Source organism: Phoxinus phoxinus (assembly GCF_949152265.1).
Source record: "Phoxinus phoxinus genome assembly, chromosome: 15".
NCBI classification, from domain to species: Eukaryota; Metazoa; Chordata; class Actinopteri; order Cypriniformes; family Leuciscidae; genus Phoxinus; species Phoxinus phoxinus.
In genome coordinates, this window is record NC_136890.1 from 1,473,711 (window position 1) to 1,492,369 (window position 18,659).

The 18,659-nt window shown below is 48.3% G+C and overlaps 1 protein-coding gene across 1 annotated transcript in view; it reads right to left on the reverse strand.

The window, feature by feature from the left end:
• The window catches only part of LOC307011410 (solute carrier family 35 member E2A), a 31,268-nt gene continuing 12,609 nt past the window's right edge, over positions 1-18,659 (reverse strand). Inside the window, exons 8-9 of the mRNA XM_079637037.1 lie at positions 17,636-17,781; positions 1-2,554 (exon numbers count right to left, since the gene is read on the reverse strand). Of these exons, the coding sequence (XP_079493163.1) occupies positions 2,320-2,554; positions 17,636-17,781 (381 nt within the window). The 3' untranslated portion in view covers positions 1-2,319. The remainder of the gene's footprint in view (positions 2,555-17,635; positions 17,782-18,659) is intronic.

The window sequence follows — 18,659 nt, forward strand, 5'->3', positions numbered from 1 at the left end:
ATCAAAAGTTCTGCTCTTTTTTATTAAACTGGTTCAAATGTGATCGTATAGTGATCGTATAGTTTTTTAACAAAAATAAAAATATACATGTTTCACAATTCTTTGTCTTTTCCACAGTAAAATGTGAAATAAAATAAAATAAATAAAATCTCCAGCTTCTAAATCACTTCTGCTATATGGAAACACAGTATCTAAAACAGCAAATTGTTTTCAACAGGAATATTGCTGTTATAACATACATTTTTCATACAACAAAAATAAACATCAAATTCAATTATATTACCTGCACAAGGGAAAACCAAAACGAATCAGGAATGGCATGACATCGCAGACAGAGAATAGAACAGCCCTTCACTACACACAGTAAATCAGACGAGGAATAGCATTAGCAGCAGCCATGCAACATGTGCTACATTTAACATTCAACTTCTAAAACTGACTCACTCGACATCAAACAAACAGCGTTCATATCTTAGTTACATCAAAACAAAAATACAGTGAAATAAAACATTGTGTAATGAGAATTAAAGCACTTAGGCAATTATTGTCTCTGCAGCGTTTAACATGCGACTTACCACAGCAATTATCAAAAGTTCTGCTGTGGATTACCCAGAATTCGCTATTTTCAGCACCGTGGCGCAATACCAAGTGACGCCAGCAGATGGCCCCATTTATGCAGGAATTTAACAACTATATACAACCCGTTACACTAGCGCCTCAGGCATTATGTTGATCTTTATTTTATTTTTTTAACGTTTATTTCTTTAGTTACTCGTTTATATTTCTTGTTCTTCAAATTATGTAAAATAATACTACATATTTAATGTATAATCATCACAAAATGTAGTCGATCAAAATGTTATCGGCCTACAATTAAAATAGGCAAATATAGCATAATAAGTAAGGCCTTGTGTGAAATAAACCCGAGTACAATAATAATATTGTAATGGAAAATATAGCCCACTTTGTTACCAAGAACAGTGCAGCGATCATGTATGTCTTTATAACTAATATAAAAACGGCAACTATGAATCACTGCTGGGGGAGAAATGCTAAAACTTAGCTGGGGTTTAGTTGGTCTTTAAGCTGCAGAAATGCACAAATGTTGCACTGTATACATTTAATAAAGAAATGCAAAATTAATTTGAATCAAAATGTTATCAGTGCACAAATAAAGACCAAAATCATACAGACAATTCCCATTAGTGGTTATTGTACATTATCAAAACGTACAGTACATCATTCATATCAAGCCACCACAGTTTAGACATAACCTTGTCATTTCATCAAGTATTTGACAAATCTTCTGCTTCACGGAGATAAAAGGGAGAACACATGGAATAAACCCTCTCATCCATAAGGCAGAAAAACACAGGGAAACTTCAAGTCATTTGATATTCTGGACACAATCTAAAAACTGCTCGAACAAGTACATCTCTGAAGGGCCAGAGACAAGGAGGAAAACAATTCTGTCAGTTCCCTGTAAGAAAACAGGCGATTAAACATGATCAAACACAGGCTGGACGAAGATAGTGGCTCGCTACAATCATTGCATTTAAAATATACAAAACCTGCTTGTCTTTTGTGGAATGAGAGACCAGTAAATGAAAATTATAAGAAATAGTGCCTTTACAAAATACTCTTGGAGAAATGTCCGTCATTTCACCTTAAATCAAAACATTTTTTTGCGCAAAGCCTAATTTCGAGAAGATTTTTTACATTATTTTCTTGACAATGAACCATTAGGAATTAAAAGAAGAAGTGGCCTTAAAAACAGACTTAAGGCAAAATATAATTTCTAATTTTTTGATTTTAAGGTAAAATACGAGCTGGAGATTTGCTGGTGAGAGTCACTCGCTCACATGTAGAAACACCATACGATATTGCAGCGTTTCTTTAAGTCTCTTTTGGTTGTCAGTAAACCATCAAAAAGCAGAATTATTGGGTCCCAAAACCACCGTTTTATGTACAGTGAGGCATGATCCCTGTGAACCCTGCACGGCAAAACATGCTGATCTTACTCAGGATTTATGTCTTGTTTCCAGTCCAAATATCAAATTCTTAAAATCAAGATGCATTTACCAGATGAGTAAAATGCTATAAGGTATTAAAACTCAGTTCCTTTGGATTTCCCCCCCTTATAAAACAAGACATAATACAATATAGCATTTTGCTACTTTAGCAAATGCATCTTGATTTAAGAATTTTTTGATATTTGGACTGGAAACAAGACACAAATACTAAGTAAGAAAAGCATTTTTTGTGCAGTGTGATGCTTTGATTATTGATTCCTGCATTCTGACCCACAGGAACGCAGGTTCATTTAGAGGAAGTGATGTCGCCGTCGTGAGTCATGTGCTTGAGCTCGGCCTCCGCTGATTGGCCGAGAGCGTACTGGACGAACGTGTCTCTCTGCATCTGCTTGGCCTTGTTATACAGCAGGACTCCCATGAACACCAGCACCGTCCCGCCCGCAGACACCAGGGTGATGGAGTTATTGAACACGATGATGCTCAGCCAGATCGACAGCGCGTGCTTCACGGTGCTCGCCACACTATACACACACACACACATCACATCACTGCAGTTCACATCACATCCTCCTTCCCTTCCATAAATAGAAAGTTGAAAAGAAAAGCATTTATTCAGGAGCACATGAATGTTACGGGTGAGAGCGTGTGGAGGAGGCGCACCTGAATGTTACGGGTGAGAGCGTGTGAAGGAGGAGCACCTGAATGTTACGGGTGAGAGCGTGTGAAGGAGGAGCACCTGAATGTTACGGGTGAGAGCGTGTGAAGGAGGAGCACCTGAATGTTACGGGTGAGAGCGTGTGAAGGAGGAGCACCTGAATGTTACGGGTGAGAGCGTGTGAAGGAGGCGCACCTGAATGTTACGGGTGAGAGCGTGTGAAGGAGGCGCACCTGAATGTTACGGGTGAGAGCGTGTGAAGGAGGCGCACCTGAATGTTACGGGTGAGAGCGTGTGAAGGAGGAGCACCTGAATGTTACGGGTGAGAGCGTGTGAAGGAGGCGCACCTGAATGTTACGGGTGAGAGCGTGTGAAGGAGGAGCACCTGAATGTTACGGGTGAGAGCGTGTGAAGGAGGAGCACCTGAATGTTACGGGTGAGAGCGTGTGAAGGAGGAGCACCTGAATGTTACGGGTGAGAGCGTGTGAAGGAGGCGCACCTGAATGTTACGGGTGAGAGCGTGTGAAGGAGGAGCACCTGAATGTTACGGGTGAGAGCGTGTGAAGGAGGCGCACCTGAATGTTACGGGTGAGAGCGTGTGAAGGAGGCGCACCTGAATGTTACGGGTGAGAGCGTGTGAAGGAGGAGCACCTGAATGTTACGGGTGAGAGCGTGTGAAGGAGGCGCACCTGAATGTTACGGGTGAGAGCGTGTGAAGGAGGCGCACCTGAATGTTACGGGTGAGAGCGTGTGGAGGAGGAGCACCTGAATGTTACGGGTGAGAGCGTGTGAAGGAGGAGCACCTGAATGTTACGGGTGAGAGCGTGTGAAGGAGGAGCGCCTGAATGTTACGGGTGAGAGCGTGTGAAGGAGGCGCACCTGAATGTTACGGGTGAGAGCGTGTGGAGGAGGAGCACCTGAATGTTACGGGTGAGAGCGTGTGAAGGAGGAGCACCTGAATGTTACGGGTGAGAGCGTGTGAAGGAGGCGCACCTGAATGTTACGGGTGAGAGCGTGTGAAGGAGGAGCACCTGAATGTTACGGGTGAGAGCGTGTGAAGGAGGAGCGCCTGAATGTTACGGGTGAGAGCGTGTGAAGGAGGAGCACCTGAATGTTACGGGTGAGAGCGTGTGAAGGAGGAGCACCTGAATGTTACGGGTGAGAGCGTGTGGAGGAGGAGCACCTGAATGTTACGGGTGAGAGCGTGTGAAGGAGGAGCACCTGAATGTTACGGGTGAGAGCGTGTGAAGGAGGCGCACCTGAATGTTACGGGTGAGAGCGTGTGAAGGAGGAGCACCTGAATGTTACGGGTGAGAGCGTGTGAAGGAGGCGCACCTGAATGTTACGGGTGAGAGCGTGTGAAGGAGGAGCACCTGAATGTTACGGGTGAGAGCGTGTGAAGGAGGAGCACCTGAATGTTACGGGTGAGAGCGTGTGAAGGAGGAGCACCTGAGTGTTACGGGTGAGAGCGTGTGGAGGAGGAGCACCTGAATGTTACGGGTGAGAGCGTGTGGAGGAGGAGCACCTGAATGTTACGGGTGAGAGCGTGTGGAGGAGGCGCACCTGAATGTTACGGGTGAGAGCGTGTGGAGGAGGAGCACCTGAATGTTACGGGTGAGAGCGTGTGGAGGAGGAGCACCTGAATGTTACGGGTGAGAGCGTGTGGAGGAGGAGCACCTGAATGTTACGGGTGAGAGCGTGTGGAGGAGGCGCACCTGAATGTTACGGGTGAGAGCGTGTGAAGGAGGCGCACCTGAGTGTTACGGGTGAGAGCGTGTGGAGGAGGAGCACCTGAATGTTACGGGTGAGAGCGTGTGGAGGAGGAGCACCTGAATGTTACGGGTGAGAGCGTGTGGAGGAGGCGCACCTGAATGTTACGGGTGAGAGCGTGTGAAGGAGGCGCACCTGAATGTTACGGGTGAGAGCGTGTGAAGGAGGCGCACCTGAATGTTACGGGTGAGAGCGTGTGAAGGAGGAGCACCTGAATGTTATGGGTGAGAGCGTGTGAAGGAGGAGCACCTGAATGTTACGGGTGAGAGCGTGTGAAGGAGGAGCACCTGAATGTTACGGGTGAGAGCGTGTGAAGGAGGAGCGCCTGAATGTTACGGGTGAGAGCGTGTGGAGGAGGAGCACCTGAATGTTACGGGTGAGAGCGTGTGAAGGAGGAGCACCTGAATGTTACGGGTGAGAGCGTGTGAAGGAGGCGCACCTGAATGTTACGGGTGAGAGCGTGTGGAGGAGGAGCACCTGAATGTTACGGGTGAGAGCGTGTGAAGGAGGAGCACCTGAATGTTACGGGTGAGAGCGTGTGAAGGAGGAGCGCCTGAATGTTACGGGTGAGAGCGTGTGAAGGAGGAGCGCCTGAATGTTACGGGTGAGAGCGTGTGAAGGAGGCGCACCTGAATGTTACGGGTGAGAGCGTGTGAAGGAGGAGCACCTGAATGTTACGGGTGAGAGCGTGTGAAGGAGGCGCACCTGAATGTTACGGGTGAGAGCGTGTGAAGGAGGAGCACCTGAATGTTACGTGTGAGAGCGTGTGAAGGAGGAGCACCTGAATGTTACGGGTGAGAGCGTGTGAAGGAGGAGCACCTGAATGTTACGGGTGAGAGCGTGTGAAGGAGGAGCACCTGAATGTTACGGGTGAGAGCGTGTGAAGGAGGCGCACCTGAATGTTACGGGTGAGAGCGTGTGAAGGAGGCGCACCTGAATGTTACGTGTGAGAGCGTGTGAAGGAGGAGCACCTGAATGTTACGGGTGAGAGCGTGTGAAGGAGGAGCACCTGAATGTTACGGGTGAGAGCGTGTGAAGGAGGCGCACCTGAATGTTACGGGTGAGAGCGTGTGAAGGAGGAGCACCTGAATGTTACGTGTGAGAGCGTGTGAAGGAGGAGCACCTGAATGTTACGGGTGAGAGCGTGTGAAGGAGGAGCACCTGAATGTTACGGGTGAGAGCGTGTGAAGGAGGAGCACCTGAATGTTACGGGTGAGAGCGTGTGAAGGAGGCGCACCTGAATGTTACGGGTGAGAGCGTGTGAAGGAGGCGCACCTGAATGTTACGTGTGAGAGCGTGTGGAGGAGGCGCACCTGAATGTTACGGGTGAGAGCGTGTGAAGGAGGAGCACCTGAATGTTACGGGTGAGAGCGTGTGAAGGAGGCGCACCTGAATGTTACGGGTGAGAGCGTGTGGAGGAGGAGCACCTGAATGTTACGGGTGAGAGCGTGTGAAGGAGGCGCACCTGAATGTTACGTGTGAGAGCGTGTGGAGGAGGCGCACCTGAATGTTACGGGTGAGAGCGTGTGAAGGAGGAGCACCTGAATGTTACGGGTGAGAGCGTGTGAAGGAGGCGCACCTGAATGTTACGTGTGAGAGCGTGTGGAGGAGGCGCACCTGAATGTTACGGGTGAGAGCGTGTGAAGGAGGAGCACCTGAATGTTACGGGTGAGAGCGTGTGAAGGAGGCGCACCTGAATGTTACGGGTGAGAGCGTGTGGAGGAGGAGCACCTGAATGTTACGGGTGAGAGCGTGTGAAGGAGGCGCACCTGAATGTTACGGGTGAGAGCGTGTGAAGGAGGAGCACCTGAATGTTACGGGTGAGAGCGTGTGGAGGAGGAGCACCTGAATGTTACGGGTGAGAGCGTGTGAAGGAGGAGCACCTGAATGTTACGGGTGAGAGCGTGTGAAGGAGGCGCACCTGAATGTTACGGGTGAGAGCGTGTGAAGGAGGAGCACCTGAATGTTACGGGTGAGAGCGTGTGAAGGAGGCGCACCTGAATGTTACGGGTGAGAGCGTGTGAAGGAGGAGCACCTGAATGTTACGGGTGAGAGCGTGTGAAGGAGGCGCACCTGAATGTTACGGGTGAGAGCGTGTGAAGGAGGAGCACCTGAATGTTACGGGTGAGAGCGTGTGAAGGAGGCGCACCTGAATGTTACGGGTGAGAGCGTGTGAAGGAGGCGCACCTGAATGTTACGGGTGAGAGCGTGTGAAGGAGGAGCACCTGAATGTTACGGGTGAGAGCGTGTTGTTACGGATCTATCGGCTCCTCCTCTGTTAATTATGTCTCCCCTACAGGTGAGCGGAGCACAGGTGTGGCATATCGCGTGTGATTTGCCTCCAGCATCTTGGGCTTTAAAAAGTTCTCCAGACCGGATCGAGGGGTCGCCGATTTCTCCTTCTCTCCCGCACCGTTTTGCTGATTTTGTTTCCTTTTGGCATTACTCTTCATATACCCTGATTGCATACGTTTTTATTTCTCCTGACTAACACATATACTGACTTTATTTACTTTACGTTGTTCATTCTTTATCTTTAATAAACATATTTTCTTTAAATCAAACTAATCCGCGTGGTCTCCCCTCTCTGTTGCACGGCCCGGCACAGGCCAGGTGTAACAGATTGGTGGCTCGTCAAGGGATTTGAACGATCGGGATCGGAAACGACAAACAGATTGTGGGGGCTCGTTAAAGAAAAATAAGGATTCGAAACGACATCGGTAAATATTTATATATATTTTTTGCTTATAACTAGGTTAAGCCTAAGTATTAGAAGCTGTAAGTATTTAGACCGTTTCGTTTAAGTGCGTTTGATTTGGAAAGTGCTTTGATAGTTCATTGAGTTGAACGGTTGTAGTTTTGAATCATTGGGAAGATGCATGTGGATTAGTTTGTAGATAAATTGCGTTTGAAATCAGTTAAATTTATTTATTTTTCTTTCGTTGTTGGTGCGTGAGAGGAGGAGAACATTTTGTTAATTGTGCCTGGGGTGTTGAAGTGAGCCAGGTTGAAGAATCGGCGGTGAGCTATTGTTTAGGTGTGGGTCAGCACTGCGCGTTTAGGATTGAGTTTGTTGGTAAAGTACTCGATAAAATAATTATCGGAGCTTTAGGAGTGCCCGTAAAGCATTAATGTTTGTTATCTTGTTTTGTTATTTTAGTTTGTTATTTTTGTGCTATCCTGGGCAGAGGGCACAGTCGTGGAAGCCTGCTTTAACGGCATTTTGTCGGGGGAGTTAAGGCTCCGCTGATATCGTGTAATAAAAATCTCTGTCCTTGGGATATGCATGAAGAGGATCGCTGTTTTTCTAGTTTTACAGGGCAGCTCCGTTTTTTCTCTCTCGTCCTATACGCGCTGTTGTGGCCACACTTGCATTTGAAAAGGTGAGCTCATTTTTCTTTATTTTCTGTAAAAGGAAAAAATTGTATGCTGTAGAATTTGTTCCATTTGTATGGCTAGTTTGGAAGATTTTTTCGTAGCTCCATCTGTGGAGGTTTTGAATACTTTGACAAAGGATCAGTTGCGTCAAGTTTGTGAACATTATAACTTTGATTTGGGTTTACCCAGAACAGCGAAATTAGCCCAGATTAAAGTGTCAGTACAGGCGGAATTGGTGGTTAGGAATATTCTGTCATCACCTGCATCTCTAATTATGGAGGAGTTAGAATTAGGAGAAGCAACGTCGACACCTCTTTCGACAGAGTTTTCTAAAATGTCACTTACATTTGAGCAACAAAAAGTGTTAATAGAAATGCAACAGAAAGAGAGAGAAGCTCAACGTGAGGCAGACCGTAAGGAAAGAGATGCTCAACGTGAGGCAGACCGGAATGAAAGAGAAGCTGAGCGTCAATTGGAAATGGAAAGAATAAGAAGTGAACGTGATGTGGCTTTAGAACGGCTGAGACTGGTTGCTGAAGGTAGGCTTTCAGCAGATGGGGGTGAGGATACTGCTCCTAGGGGGTTTGTGCGTCCCCCTGATATATGTAACATGGTTAGGTTGCTGCCGAAATTTAATGAGAGAGATCCAGAGGTTTTCTTTTCTTTATTTGAGAGTGTGGCTGATGACCGTGGCTGGTCTGACTCCGAGAGAACGTTGTTACTCCAAAGTGTTCTTGTAGGTAGAGCACAAGAAGCGTTTATTGCGTTGTCTGTACCAGATAGGAAAAAATATGTTAAAGTAAAAGAAGCAGTGCTTAAAATTTATGAATTAGTTCCTGAAGCTTATCGTTTGCGATTCCGCAGTTGGAGAAAGGGGGATAAACAGACATATACAGAGGTAGCGAGGGAATTGAACAGTCACTTTAATCGTTGGTGCTCTGCAGTGGGAGTCACTACTTTTGAAGAATTGTCTAACCTGATTGTTTTAGAACAGTTCAGAAATATTCTTCCTGAGCGTGTTGCTACCTATGTATTTGAGCATAAGATGAAAACTGCAGCGGAAGCCGCAGTAATGGCTGACGATTTTGCTTTGACACACAAGTATAGTTTAAAAGAAAACCATACAGGTAAGGTCTATCAGGAACAACGTTTTGGACGTTCTCATAGAGTTTTGGGGTCTTCGTTAGGTTCAATCGAGTCACCTACTCAGAGTAGAATAGATTTACACTCTAATCAGTCACACAGAGGTGCTGTAAGTTTCCGCAGAGATTCTAGGTTTTCTGCATCTACACCTGCTAGTCAGGCTAAGAATGATGCTGATGTGTGTCGATATTGCTTGGAAAGGGGGCATTGGAAGAAAGACTGTCCGGTGTTAAAGGGGAAAAGTCAGAGAAAGGGTACTGAGGTTGTTCGAGGTGTTACTCTTGCCGTATCTGAGTCAGTTATACCTGCTAAAGTTTTGGTGGGTGAGACTGAGGTTAAACCTGAAGGCGTTGTGACGTCATCTCAGCTATCAGGCCTGAGCGCTGCTGGGGCTGGTGGGAGAAACTGTGGAGCTGATTCAGTGGTAACGGGTGGAAGTGGTTACTTTCCTTTCGTTACAGATGGTTTAGTTTCACTGGTGGGTAGTTCCAACCGGGTGCCAGTTAAGATACTTAGGGACACAGGGGCATCAGAGTCTTTTATCTTGGAGTCCGTTTTGCCTTTTTCGGCGGACTCGAGTACTGGGAACAATGTTTTAGTCCGGGGGATTGGGTTACAGGTTGTCTCTGTTCCATTGCACAGGATTAATCTGCAGTCTGAATTGGTGCAGGGGGAGGTAACCATAGCAGTCCGTCCTTCCTTACCTGTAGAGGGCGTCCATCTTCTTTTGGGAAATAACCTGGCTGGAGAGCGTGTCTGGCGTGATGTACCACCCCCTGTAATTGTTAAGAATTTTCCCTCTATTCCAGCTGATAGTGATGTTAGTCGTCAGAATTTGTCTGTCTTTACAGCTTGTGCAGTGACACGGGCTATGAGCCGTGCCTCTAATGATGATGTTTCTCAGGCCGGGGAGTTAAAGTCTGTTGTTTTGCCTAATCTACCATCTTCTCTCTCCTATAGTGATTTTGATGCTGCTCAAAAGGAGGATGTGACATTAAAAGATCTGTTCGGTGGGGTGTTACCACCTGAGGAGTTGCGCAATGCAGCAAGTGGTTATTTGGTTCAGGAGGGGTTGTTGATTCGGAAGTGGTCTTCTCACACTGACGAAGGAGTCGAGGATCCAGTGTTTCAAGTGATAGTGCCAGTTAAGTTTAGAGACTTGGTCCTACAAACAGCTCATGGGGATGTAGCTGGACACTTGGGGGTAAGAAAGACCTATGACCGTCTTATGAAGTACTTCTATTGGCCCCGCCTAAAGAAGGATGTGGCATCCTTCATTAAGACGTGTCATGTATGCCAGTTAACGGGGAAGCCTAATCAGGTGTTAAAGCCAGCTCCCCTTTACCCTATTCCAGCTATAGGAAAACCATTTGAACATTTGTTAATTGATTGTGTAGGACCATTGCCTTCATCTAAGTCAGGGTGTGTTTACATGCTGACGGTGATGTGTCAGGCTACCCGATATCCTGCTGCTTATGCTTTGCGTACAATCACAACTAGATCTGTGGTGAAGGCTCTTTCACAGTTTATTTCCATCTTCGGTATCCCTCACACTATACAGAGTGATAGAGGCTCTAACTTTACGTCACGCATGTTCAGAGAGGTGCTCGAGCAGTTGCGTGTAAAACATCAGCGTAGTAGTGCTTATCACGCCCAGAGCCAAGGTGCTCTGGAGCGTTTTCATCAGACATTGAAGTCGCTTCACAGGGGTTATTGTGTTGAGCTTAACCGAGACTGGGAGGAAGGGCTCCCGTGGCTAATGTTGGCGGCACGAGAGGTAACTCAGGAGAGTACAGGGTTCTCGCCTAATGATTTGGTCTTTGGCCATAGAGTTCGTGGGCCTCTAGCCGTTTTGCAGGCGGAGCTGAAGTGTCCTGAGTCTCCTCTTAACTTGTTGGACTATGTAAATGGTTTTCGTCGTAGGCTGTTTTTAGCCTGTGAGATGGCGACTGACAACCTAACTAAAGCCCAACAGAAAATGAAGAGTTGGTATGACCGTCGAGCTGAGAAAAGGGTGTTTAGTCCTGGTGATCAGGTGTTGGCTTTATTGCCGATAGCAAATTCTCCTTTCCTTGCCAAATACACAGGTCCTTATAGGGTTGTTAGACAGGTGTCAGACCTGAATTATTTACTTTCTACACCAAATCGTAGGCGTTCCACTCAGCTCTGTCACATAAATCTGTTGAAGTCCTATTATAGCAGGTTTTCAGTCTCTGGGGCTGCAGAGTCTGGTGACCTGGCTGTGAGTGTTTCTTTAGCCGCAGCTGTTGAGGCTCCTAGGGCCTTTGAGACTCCCTACATGGTGGCAGCAAGTACTGGTGAGGATGTGGTAGGTCCTGATGACTGTGTGCTGAAACCTCGTTTGAGGAACTCTGAAAAACTGGCGGAGTTGAATACATTGTTTGGACATTTGCCAGAGGAGCGTGCATCAGAACTGTCATCTTTGTTGTCTGATTTTCCTTCTTTATTTTCAGATACACCATCACGTACTCATTTAATTGAGCATGATATTGATGTTGGTGATGCAGAACCAATAAGACAGCGGTTCTATCGGGTGTCACAAGACAAACAGCAACATCTAGAGGCAGAGGTGAAGTACCTGTTGGAAAATGGGTTGGCTAAGCCTTCCTATTCGAGTTGGGCTTCACCCTGTATATTGGTCAGTAAACCTGATGGGACACATAGGTTCTGTACTGATTATCGTAAATTGAATAACATCACGAAATCAGATTCTTTTCCACTCCCAAGGGTTGAAGATTGTGTTGACCGGGTAGGATCCGCAAGGTTTGTGAGTAAATTTGACTTGTTGAAAGGATATTACCAAGTCCCTTTGTCACTTCGAGCTCAGGAAGTTTCAGCCTTTATAACACCATCTGGGCTATATTCTTACTCTGTTATGAGTTTCGGGTTACGAAACGCTCCAGCCACATTTCTGGAGTTCTTGGTATGGGGGAGGGCGGTTGGAGCTGCTGGAGGGTAGAGGGGTTGGGCCTGTGGACAAAAGGGTTCGTCTGGCTTGTCCATGTATATGGGCTGTCAACATCCCTGAACCAAAGTTAAGTGCTCACTTTTAGTTTATAGAAATTATTTTAAAAATTAAGAAATGTTTGTAATTTTGTTGTGGGTGTTTTTTTTTTGCAGAGGCCTTTTAGGGGCCTCTGTCTTAAGGGAGGGGGTGTTACGGATCTATCGGCTCCTCCTCTGTTAATTATGTCTCCCCTACAGGTGAGCGGAGCACAGGTGTGGCATATCGCGTGTGATTTGCCTCCAGCATCTTGGGCTTTAAAAAGTTCTCCAGACCGGATCGAGGGGTCGCCGATTTCTCCTTCTCTCCCGCACCGTTTTGCTGATTTTGTTTCCTTTTGGCATTACTCTTCATATACCCTGATTGCATACGTTTTTATTTCTCCTGACTAACACATATACTGACTTTATTTACTTTACGTTGTTCATTCTTTATCTTTAATAAACATATTTTCTTTAAATCAAACTAATCCGCGTGGTCTCCCCTCTCTGTTGCACGGCCCGGCACAGGCCAGGTGTAACAGTGTGGAGGAGGAGCACCTGAATGTTACGGGTGAGAGCGTGTGGAGGAGGAGCACCTGAATGTTACGGGTGAGAGCGTGTGAAGGAGGAGCACCTGAATGTTACGGGTGAGAGCGTGTGGAGGAGGAGCACCTGAATGTTACGGGTGAGAGCGTGTGAAGGAGGAGCACCTGAATGTTACGGGTGAGAGCGTGTGGAGGAGGAGCACATGAATGTTACGGGTGAGAGCGTGTGAAGGAGGAGCAACTGAATGTTACGGGTGAGAGCGTGTGAAGGAGGAGCACCTGAATGTTACGGGTGAGAGCGTGTGGAGGAGGAGCACCTGAATGTTACGGGTGAGAGCGTGTGAAGGAGGAGCACCTGAATGTTACGGGTGAGAGCGTGTGGAGGAGGAGCACATGAATGTTACGGGTGAGAGCGTGTGGAGGAGGAGCACCTGAATGTTACGGGTGAGAGCGTGTGAAGGAGGAGCACCTGAATGTTACGGGTGAGAGCGTGTGGAGGAGGAGCACATGAATGTTACGGGTGAGAGCGTGTGGAGGAGGAGCACCTGAATGTTACGGGTGAGAGCGTGTGAAGGAGGAGCAACTGAATGTTACGGGTGAGAGCGTGTGAAGGAGGAGCACCTGAATGTTACGGGTGAGAGCGTGTGGAGGAGGAGCACCTGAATGTTACAGGAGAGAGCGTGTGAAGGAGGAGCACCTGAATGTTACGGGTGAGAGCGTGTGGAGGAGGAGCACCTGAATGTTACGGGTGAGAGCGTGTGAAGGAGGAGCACCTGAATGTTACGGGTGAGAGCGTGTGGAGGAGGAGCACATGAATGTTACGGGTGAGAGCGTGTGAAGGAGGAGCAACTGAATGTTACGGGTGAGAGCGTGTGAAGGAGGAGCACCTGAATGTTACGGGTGAGAGCGTGTGAAGGAGGAGCACCTGAATGTTACGGGTGAGAGCGTGTGGAGGAGGCGCACCTGAATGTTACGGGTGAGAGCGTGTGGAGGAGGAGCACCTGAATGTTACGGCTGAGAGCGTGTGAAGGAGGAGCACCTGAATGTTACGGGTGAGAGCGTGTGAAGGAGGCGCACCTGAATGTTACGGGTGAGAGCGTGTGAAGGAGGAGCACCTGAATGTTACGGGTGAGAGCGTGTGAAGGAGGCGCACCTGAATGTTACGGGTGAGAGCGTGTGAAGGAGGAGCACCTGAATGTTACGGGTGAGAGCGTGTGAAGGAGGCGCACCTGAATGTTACGGGTGAGAGCGTGTGAAGGAGGCGCACCTGAATGTTACGGGTGAGAGCGTGTGAAGGAGGAGCACCTGAATGTTACGGGTGAGAGCGTGTGAAAGAGGCGCACCTGAATGTTACGGGTGAGAGCGTGTGAAGGAGGAGCACCTGAATGTTACGGGTGAGAGCGTGTGAAGGAGGAGCACCTGAATGTTACGGGTGAGAGCGTGTGAAGGAGGAGCACCTGAATGTTACGGGTGAGAGCGTGTGAAAGAGGCGCACCTGAATGTTACGGGTGAGAGCGTGTGAAGGAGGAGCACCTGAATGTTACGGGTGAGAGCGTGTGAAGGAGGAGCACCTGAATGTTACGGGTGAGAGCGTGTGAAAGAGGCGCACCTGAATGTTACGGGTGAGAGCGTGTGAAGGAGGAGCACCTGAATGTTACGGGTGAGAGCGTGTGAAGGAGGCGCACCTGAATGTTACGGGTGAGAGCGTGTGAAGGAGGAGCACCTGAATGTTACGGGTGAGAGCGTGTGAAGGAGGAGCACCTGAATGTTACGGGTGAGAGCGTGTGAAGGAGGCGCACCTGAATGTTACGGGTGAGAGCGTGTGAAGGAGGAGCACCTGAATGTTACGGGAGAGAGCGTGTGAAGGAGGCGCACCTGAATGTTACGGGTGAGAGCGTGTGAAGGAGGAGCACCTGAATGTTACGGGTGAGAGCGTGTGAAGGAGGCGCACCTGAATGTTACGGGTGAGAGCGTGTGAAGGAGGCGCACCTGAATGTTACGGGTGAGAGCGTGTGAAGGAGGCGCACCTGAATGTTACGGGTGAGAGCGTGTGAAGGAGGAGCACCTGAATGTTACGTGTGAGAGCGTGTGAAGGAGGCGCACCTGAATGTTACGGGTGAGAGCGTGTGAAGGAGGCGCACCTGAATGTTACGGGTGAGAGCGTGTGAAGGAGGCGCACCTGAATGTTACGGGTGAGAGCGTGTGAAGGAGGAGCGCCTGAATGTTACGGGTGAGAGCGTGTGAAGGAGGCGCACCTGAATGTTACGGGTGAGAGCGTGTGAAGGAGGAGCACCTGAATGTTACGGGTGAGAGCGTGTGAAGGAGGAGCACCTGAATGTTACGGGTGAGAGCGTGTGAAGGAGGCGCACCTGAATGTTACGGGTGAGAGCGTGTGAAGGAGGAGCACCTGAATGTTACGGGTGAGAGCGTGTGAAGGAGGCGCACCTGAATGTTACGGGTGAGAGCGTGTGAAGGAGGCGCACCTGAATGTTACGGGTGAGAGCGTGTGAAGGAGGAGCACCTGAATGTTACGGGTGAGAGCGTGTGAAGGAGGAGCACCTGAATGTTACGGGTGAGAGCGTGTGAAGGAGGAGCACCTGAATGTTACGGGTGAGAGCGTGTGAAGGAGGAGCACCTGAATGTTACGGGTGAGAGCGTGTGAAGGAGGCGCACCTGAATGTTACGGGTGAGAGCGTGTGAAGGAGGAGCACCTGAATGTTACGGGTGAGAGCGTGTGAAGGAGGCGCACCTGAATGTTACGGGTGAGAGCGTGTGAAGGAGGCGCACCTGAATGTTACGGGTGAGAGCGTGTGAAGGAGGAGCACCTGAATGTTACGGGTGAGAGCGTGTGAAGGAGGAGCACCTGAATGTTACGGGTGAGAGCGTGTGAAGGAGGCGCACCTGAATGTTACGGGTGAGAGCGTGTGAAGGAGGAGCACCTGAATGTTACGGGTGAGAGCGTGTGAAGGAGGAGCACCTGAGTGTTACGGGTGAGAGCGTGTGAAGGAGGAGCACCTGAATGTTACGGGTGAGAGCGTGTGGAGGAGGAGCACCTGAATGTTACGGGTGAGAGCGTGTGAAGGAGGCGCACCTGAATGTTACGGGTGAGAGCGTGTGGAGGAGGAGCACCTGAATGTTACGGGTGAGAGCGTGTGAAGGAGGAGCACCTGAATGTTACGGGTGAGAGCGTGTGGAGGAGGAGCACCTGAATGTTACGGGTGAGAGCGTGTGAAGGAGGAGCACCTGAATGTTACGGGTGAGAGCGTGTGAAGGAGGAGCGCCTGAATGTTACGGGTGAGAGCGTGTGAAGGAGGAGCACCTGAATGTTACGGGTGAGAGCGTGTGAAGGAGGAGCACCTGAATGTTACGGGTGAGAGCGTGTGAAGGAGGAGCACCTGAATGTTACGGGTGAGAGCGTGTGAAGGAGGAGCACCTGAATGTTACGGGTGAGAGCGTGTGAAGGAGGAGCACCTGAATGTTACGGGTGAGAGCGTGTGAAGGAGGCGCACCTGAATGTTACGGGTGAGAGCGTGTGAAGGAGGAGCACCTGAATGTTACGGGTGAGAGCGTGTGAAGGAGGCGCACCTGAATGTTACGGGTGAGAGCGTGTGAAGGAGGAGCACCTGAATGTTACGGGTGAGAGCGTGTGAAGGAGGAGCACCTGAATGTTACGGGTGAGAGCGTGTGGAGGAGGAGCACCTGAATGTTACGGGTGAGAGCGTGTGAAGGAGGAGCACCTGAATGTTACGGGTGAGAGCGTGTGAAGGAGGAGCACCTGAATGTTACGGGTGAGAGCGTGTGAAAGAGGCGCACCTGAATGTTACGGGTGAGAGCGTGTGAAGGAGGAGCACCTGAATGTTACGGGTGAGAGCGTGTGAAGGAGGAGCACCTGAATGTTACGGGTGAGAGCGTGTGAAGGAGGAGCACCTGAATGTTACGGGTGAGAGCGTGTGAAGGAGGAGCACCTGAATGTTACGGGTGAGAGCGTGTGAAGGAGGAGCACCTGAATGTTACGGGTGAGAGCGTGTGAAGGAGGCGCACCTGAATGTTACGGGTGAGAGCGTGTGAAGGAGGCACACCTGAATGTTACGGGTGAGAGCGTGTGGAGGAGGAGCACCTGAATGTTACGGGTGAGAGCGTGTGAAGGAGGCGCACCTGAATGTTACGGGTGAGAGCGTGTGAAGGAGGAGCACCTGAATGTTACGGGTGAGAGCGTGTGAAGGAGGCGCACCTGAATGTTACGGGTGAGAGCGTGTGAAGGAGGCACACCTGAATGTTACGGGTGAGAGCGTGTGAAGGAGGAGCACCTGAATGTTACGGGTGAGAGCGTGTGAAGGAGGAGCACCTGAATGTTACGGGTGAGAGCGTGTGGAGGAGGAGCACCTGAATGTTACGGGTGAGAGCGTGTGGAGGAGGAGCACCTGAATGTTACGGGTGAGAGCGTGTGAAGGAGGAGCACCTGAATGTTACGGGTGAGAGCGTGTGAAGGAGGCGCACCTGAATGTTACGGGTGAGAGCGTGTGAAGGAGGCGCACCTGAATGTTACGGGTGAGAGCGTGTGAAGGAGGAGCACCTGAATGTTACGGGTGAGAGCGTGTGAAGGAGGCGCACCTGAATGTTACGGGTGAGAGCGTGTGGAGGAGGAGCACCTGAATGTTACGGGTGAGAGCGTGTGAAGGAGGAGCACCTGAATGTTACGGGTGAGAGCGTGTGGAGGAGGAGCACATGAATGTTACGGGTGAGAGCGTGTGAAGGAGGCGCACCTGAATGTTACGGGTGAGAGCGTGTGAAGGAGGCGCACCTGAATGTTACGGGTGAGAGCGTGTGAAGGAGGCGCACCTGAATGTTACGGGTGAGAGCGTGTGAAGGAGGAGCACCTGAATGTTACGGGTGAGAGCGTGTGAAGGAGGAGCACCTGAATGTTACGGGTGAGAGCGTGTGAAGGAGGCGCACCTGAATGTTACGGGTGAGAGCGTGTGAAGGAGGAGCACCTGAATGTTACGGGTGAGAGCGTGTGAAGGAGGAGCACCTGAATGTTACGGGTGAGAGCGTGTGGAGGAGGAGCACCTGAATGTTACGGGAGAGAGCGTGTGAAGGAGGAGCACCTGAATGTTACGGGTGAGATGCGGCCCATGAGTGCGTAGGCCGTGACGCTCTGCAAGTGGAAGAGGACGCCGTCGAACAGCAGAAGCAGAACCACGTCCTGAGAGAGACTGAAGCTGTGCTCGCTCTTCCCGATCGCCGGCAGATCCTGCGGGACACACACACACACACACACACACACACACATCAGCATGCATAACGTCCAGAGTATTACTATGAAATTTTTTTACATCATTTTGTGTGTTTTTTTTCTCTGACTCAATGTAGTGCTGTTCTGGTAGATGTAAGTGTATTCATGTATTTACTTTAATCAAATTATTTCAATCATGTGTAATAATTTCTGCCTTCACATGCCTCACTAACACTACAGATTCTCATGTATAAAATTTCCTTTATATATTTTAATTTTAATCAATCTATTTATTTAATTAGTTCCCTAGTTTAATTTTATTTATTTTTACACTGCTTTTCTTTTTATTTAAATAAAATGTTATTTATTCAGTTTTATCTAATGTATTTTTTTTTACTTAAATCATTAATCATTCATTTATTTTACTTTATATTTATTTTAATCATTATTTATTTAAATTAAATGTTTTATTTATATAGTTATTTACTTTTTTATTTAAATCATTATTTATTTAAATTAAATGTTTTATTTATATCGTTATTTACTTTTTTCATTTAAATTAAAATGTATTTATTGCTTGTTTCTTTTTAATTAAATGTTTTTGTTTATGTAGTTATTTACTTTTGTTTCAATCAAATATCACATTTTATTTATTAAATTCATTTTAATCGCTTGTATTAATTTATACCAAACTGTATTTATTTTAAAGGGGTCATGATATGAGAAACCAAATTTGCCTTGATCTTTTGGTATATAAGAGGTCTTTGTGCCATTAAAACGTCCTGCAAGTTTCATAGCTTAAGACGTCCTCCCCATTATAAACGAATCATTTATTTAATCAAGCTCTAAATACAGCTCGTTCTGGATCCATGGTAAGAAGTGACGTCACGGTACGA